Below are 5,663 nucleotides of genomic sequence, written 5' to 3'. Positions count from 1 at the left end.
CGGATCCATCTTGGAGCTGGCTGGCGCTAGCTCTGTCAGACATAGGGGAAGCTTCTAGCAGCTTCTCACAGATGCCACCCCTGCAACCCCCACTGCTACCAAAACCTTGCCATGCAAACCCAGTCCAGAGGGCAAGTACAATAGGGAGCATTCATGATGCTGCGTCTCTAAGCTGTGGGTGTAGCTGTCTTTATTCCACTTAATGTTTGGTGGACCTAGTGAGGAACAACACTGATGCTAGTCTATTTTCTTCCAAATTGCCATCTAATTTGTGTGTTTAATAGAAAATGTAAAGGCGTTCTTTTTAGATAAAAAATATTTAATTGGAGAATGCAATTCTAATACTAATTTCTTCACTTTTTGGAGCAGCACTCACTTGGCTGGCTGGCCTTCAGTGCAGCCTGGAAGTGCTATTTTGGTCAGTCTGCCTGCTCATTCTTTCTTTGTTCACTGTTATCTGTCTGCATTCCAGTTGTTGTTAATCCACACTTCCACCAGCATAGCTGGGATCGAGTTTGACCCCATTGCTGTGGAGATTGTGATCTCTAATTTAAAAAAAAGGGGAGGGGGTGGCAATAATGCAGCCTTTTTTTCTATTCAGTTGGGCTCAGCCAACTTAGTGCAAAGAAATAGGATAAAGTGACTTAAAGCCTTTGTACCATTCTCTAACTTAGTGCTTGCTTATCCTGAATTGCAAAGAAAAGCAGTATGTGAAAGGCTTTCTTGGCTAGGCAAACTTGGTTGCTCTTACAGATGCAGTGTGTGTTGTGCTTTGGGAGCCTGGAAAATAATAGTTTGCTTCTGTGCAGTGCAGATCACTTGGAATTCAGAGGTCTCAAATTTCATCAGTCATTTGTAATCAGAAGCAAATAAATCAGTGTTATGCATAATGCCATTATACTTGGCTATTAAAAATAAAAATAATTCAAATAAAAAGTTTGCTTTCATCATAACTTTACTGATCTAAATTGATTAGCTATTTTTCTTTTTCCTGCATAAATATATGTATATGCATATAGCAATAGTTACTAGAGTAATGTTTTTAAAAAAGAGAAGGTATTGTAATATAGGTAAGAGAAAGCAATGTTGAAGCAGCTAGACAAAATAGCATATTAATTAGAACTACTGCTTTTCTTTGTCAGAGCAGTGAAATCCCAGGCAGAATTTGGGAAGCATTATTCTTAGCCTGCGGAAGCATCAAGTTTTTCTGTGTTTTTTTTCCAGAGCCCTTAAAATGTCAGTAAAAACTGGTGGTTGGAAGCACTCAGCAAAACAGTAAGGAAGAGGGCAGGTGCCAATGTTATTAACTCAAGGTTGATCACCAGAGGAAGCATACGTTTGAAGGTTCCTTACTTAAGGACTGATTCTGGGTTAACAGCACAGTGAACACAAGCATGTGCCTGTAACACTTGCAGTGTTCGTGGGGTGGGGTAGCAGACTTCAGAAGATTAATATGCCTTGGAAGATTCTTTAGAAATACAGTATTACAGTGTTTTGCAAGACTCACCTTGATTTCAGCCAATGAATGGAGAAAATATTTTGTGACGAGAGAAGGCCTGGTGTGCATAGTGACAGTGAACATATTTTCATGGAACATAACAGAGGATGGAGGCACAAGGGAGAGCACTTTATAGCCCCTGTGCCATGTTTTAAACTTGTTTACAATGTCTTCAGTGACCTGGGAGAAACTGTTTTAGCACATGTAAATCTATTAGAAAGAATTATTAGAACAAAAGGAAAATGCCTCTTGAATAACATTCATTCTCATGAAAGAGATGAGACACAAAGTTTAAAAAAAAAAAAAGAAAAGATACTAGCAATTTTATGGTACATAAGAAAGAAGATAAGCTGTAACGTGAGGAATGACGGTTTCTTTGCCAACTTCTGTGGCCATGCAGTGAACTGAGCAAGCACTCAGTTTTTAAGATGGATGTTTGGATTCCTGAAAGGGCATATAGGAAAACACAAAAGATGAGGCGAAGGTTAAGTCAGCCTTACGAAGGACAAGTTTTGGACATGTGAGAATTTTCAGTTAAGGGGTTGGCAGAAGTTGTGAAAGGCCTAATGTCCGTATAGATAATGATGTGAAAGTATTCATCTGACATCCGTTGGGAAATCTTTTTTGGTGTTTGCAAAGAGTAGGTATGACATCAAGAGAAGACATCTTTTATTAAGGTACTCTTCCCCAGAATGGGAATACGACAGGAGCAAGTGTCACTGACAGCTTCTGTCAGTCAGGAAACTGAGATTTGTGGATCTCTTGTCTGATCGAGCAAAACTGTTCTTACGTAGCTCATCTAGCCTCTCCTGTGGCTATGGCTAGAGGAGGTATTTAGTGTGGGTAAGGAATTGGTAGTTGTATAGTAATTCACCTTTAAAAAGGACCAAAAAAAATACCTTCCACAACTAAATCTTCTCAATCTGTGTGTCTGTTATAGAGAAAGGATAAGTTACTGTTGCAGTTAATTCCTGGCTGAGGTATTGGAGGAAGGAATGTCTTTTGGAATGGCAGTGCTGAGGTTGCATTTGCCAAATACACTCTTCAATGGTGAATACTTCAGCATTTAGTAAAGCTAATGGATGATGTGTACCAAAAAGTAGCATTTTCATTTTGAGTTACAGTGCAGCTTTCTAAAGCAGCTTATTTCCTAGCTATATGTAGAGTTTAAAAAAACACTAGTTAACCCTAAATCAAAAATACATACGCAGTTTAGGATTGCTTTTCCGCAGACTTCCCTGTGAACTGACTCCAAGATATCAAGGGTTCAGATGGCCTGATTTCCTTTAAAGGCTCTAACCAGCAAACATGTTGCCACAGCTTATCGAGTTTCTGTGCAAGAGCCAAGCCACAGGAACTTAACTGCTAGCCTTAGGACCCAGTTAGACTAATAGAAATGAGCCTGGCTCAGCTTTGCTCTGAATTAAGAGAGGGTTAGGCTAAGCTGTATTATCTTGTATTTGCTTTCAGCTAAGAACATCCACCCAGACAGTTCCCACGACTCAGCTGACAGTAATTTAATTACAGTCCAAAACCTGTTTCTCTCTGCTTAAGGGAATCCTAGTTCATGAGTCAAAAAGTCTGGCAAACCCCAGTCAACACTTTCTGTTCTGTGCTAAAACATTTAGGATGTTTCTGGCAGGGGAAGTCCCAAAGTGCACCTGAGTGAACTGATGCTCTTCAACGAGGTAGAGGTGCCGCCAAGCCCCCAAGACTTTGCAGCTGTACTATAAGCATGTCAGAAACTCATGCAAAGAAAACTGAGCAATGTTTGGTAGAAGTTTGGTAGGATCTGATAGTGCAAAGGTGGGGGAGCCCTATTTGTTCAAATTCTGCAAAAGACTTGTATGAGCAGGTTAAAGGAAGTGTAGTCTTCCAGGTCACTTGGCTTGAGGATATTACTTGCTTTGCAGAAACAGATGATGTGCCTGTATATAAGGCAGAGCAGTTTAACAGGGAATATGAGTCTTTATACTAATAAGGGGATATGTATTCTGCTATGTTGTGTTTTTGGACTTCATTGCAGTGATGGTCAGGTTAGTGTAATGTCATGAACTCCAAACTTTGCTTCCTGAGCAAGCTATATGGTGGTGATTTATATGTGCCTGATGATGGTACATACTTCTGAGCATCTATAGAGAAAATATGCTTTGTGTGAATTGGTTGTTTAAAATACATGCTTTACGCAAGGTCACTCTGCTGTGTAACTTAAATACATTTGTTTTTTGTTTAAAAAAAAATCCACAGAAAGGGCTTCATTTAGGAGCCTAAACCTTCATGCGGACTCTGTCAAAGGTTTCAACATGGGACGAGCAATCAGTACTGGTAGCCTGGCCAGCAGCACTTTGAACCGACTTGCCGTTCGACCTTTGTCTGTTCAAGCAGAGATTCTGAAGAGGCTGTCCTGTTCTGAACTCTCACTCTTCCAGCCGCTTCCTGGGTCTTCAAAGGACAAGAATGAGAAGACTCCGTGGGAGGAAAGACCCAGGGTTATGAGCAAGTCATTTCACGATCTAAGTCAGAGCCACATCTCGGTTTACCCCCCAAGGAAAAATATTATTACTGCTTTGGACTCTTCCCCCCAAAAAATAGAAGACATAATGGGAAGAGTCTTTCAGCAAATGCCAAAATTTGATACTGGATCAGCAGCGGGAGCATTAAAACTGAGCAAGTAAGAGTCTCTCTGACCGCCCTGCAATATCTTTTGTGTACAGTCAATGTACATTTTGCATCAGTTTTGATTTATTATTCATACCATTATTTTATTGCATTGATCCTTCCCTCTCCCAACTTCCTCTTCCCTCTCTCTGGTTCCCTTTCTCTCCTTCTCCCCTTTAAGTTCAAAATCTCATGCAGGTTTAAGTAGAAGCCCTGAAGGAAAGAAAAATGAATCAGACTCATCATCCATTGAAGATACTGGTCAAGCCTATGTTGTAGGTCAGCATGCAAACAATAATATTACTGTATTTACTAACTAACCTCTAAAATTGCTTTGGTGTAATGCTTTGATATATTTATTAACTGATAGTAATATTTCGATTTGAAAAAGAGAGCAGAGTATCACATGTTAAAGTAACCCAGGACAATTGCCTGTTGTTCCTGAATAAATGTTGCAATGAATCAAAAAAGTCCTCCTTTGGACAGCACCAGTCTGTACACAGGTGTGCAAAGTATTAGTATTTGACAGTAAAAGCTGCTCCAGAAAACATCTTCCATTTTGTCACTTTAGAGTGCCATTGTATTGCATGTATCTTTTAATAATTTGCTAGTCTTCACAATCTGTTTGTCAAGCTTGAATTTTTTTAGTGTTTTCTGTGGAAAAGGTTTAGGGAGTGATTTTTTTGGAAGTGGACTCAGTTTGGCATAAGTTCGCTACTGTCTAGTACCTCTGAGCAGTAACTGCAAGTTCTTTTTTTGTTTGGTCTCATTGTACCTAATTTATTATATACAATATATTTTTGCAGTGCATTGGGTGTTTCACAAAAAAATTCTTGTAATGAGCTAAGCCAGAGGTACTTACTCCATTTTTTTGGCAAGGATTGGATAGCACACAAACAGTCTTACTAGGCAGTAAAAATACAGAGTTCACATTAAAAAAAAAAAAAATCAGAGCACCTAATGGACATAAACTTGCATGTTGGGTTATTGTACATTAATATCTGTGTGTCATCAGTTTCTGGTTATAGGAGGTTATACATATATTATAACAGGAGGTTCCCTGTTATAATAATAGAAACTGCAATGACTGAAACATTTCAGCCTTAGCTTGCTTGTGTTGCTTTGCTTTTCCTTAATATTATGATATTGATTAGTTACAGAACATCAGAAAAAGTGGAGAAAGTTTATGTTTATGGGGGTCACTATAAACTAACTCACAAAAAAACCTGAACAAAAAAAACCCCAAACCCCACCAACAACACCAAACCAGGGTGTGACATAGACTTACTGCATCTGCCCTCGCTGCACTTGAAACGAGGACTGACTTGGGAACCCTGCTTTTTCAGTACTGAGAGCATAAACTACTGAAAAGTGAGATGAGGCATGCAGTTTCTGTAGTGACTGGTTGCAGCCATTTATCCTATGCTTTCAGCTTTACAATTAGTGTTCTCATGTGCTTACCCATAATCTTCTGGGCAGCAATTCTGATAAGGATCTTAGCTACATG

At 39.3% G+C, this 5,663-nt stretch overlaps 1 protein-coding gene across 1 annotated transcript in view; it reads left to right on the top strand.

Moving 5' to 3' along the window:
- The window catches only part of PTPN13 (protein tyrosine phosphatase, non-receptor type 13 (APO-1/CD95 (Fas)-associated phosphatase)), a gene marked incomplete at its 3' end in the record, with an annotated part of 101,849 nt that overhangs the window by 64,456 nt on the left and 31,730 nt on the right, over window positions 1–5,663 (top strand). Inside the window, exons 17-18 of the mRNA XM_010297153.1 lie at window positions 3,746–4,169; window positions 4,338–4,435. Of these exons, the coding sequence (XP_010295455.1) occupies window positions 3,746–4,169; window positions 4,338–4,435 (522 nt within the window). The remainder of the gene's footprint in view (window positions 1–3,745; window positions 4,170–4,337; window positions 4,436–5,663) is intronic.

The sequence above is a fragment of the Phaethon lepturus genome, unplaced genomic scaffold (genome assembly GCF_000687285.1).
Source record: "Phaethon lepturus isolate BGI_N335 unplaced genomic scaffold, ASM68728v1 scaffold7901, whole genome shotgun sequence".
NCBI classification, from domain to species: domain Eukaryota; kingdom Metazoa; phylum Chordata; class Aves; order Phaethontiformes; family Phaethontidae; genus Phaethon; species Phaethon lepturus.
Note: the sequence above shows the minus strand (reverse complement) of the source record. Positions and strands in the feature narration are given on the sequence as shown.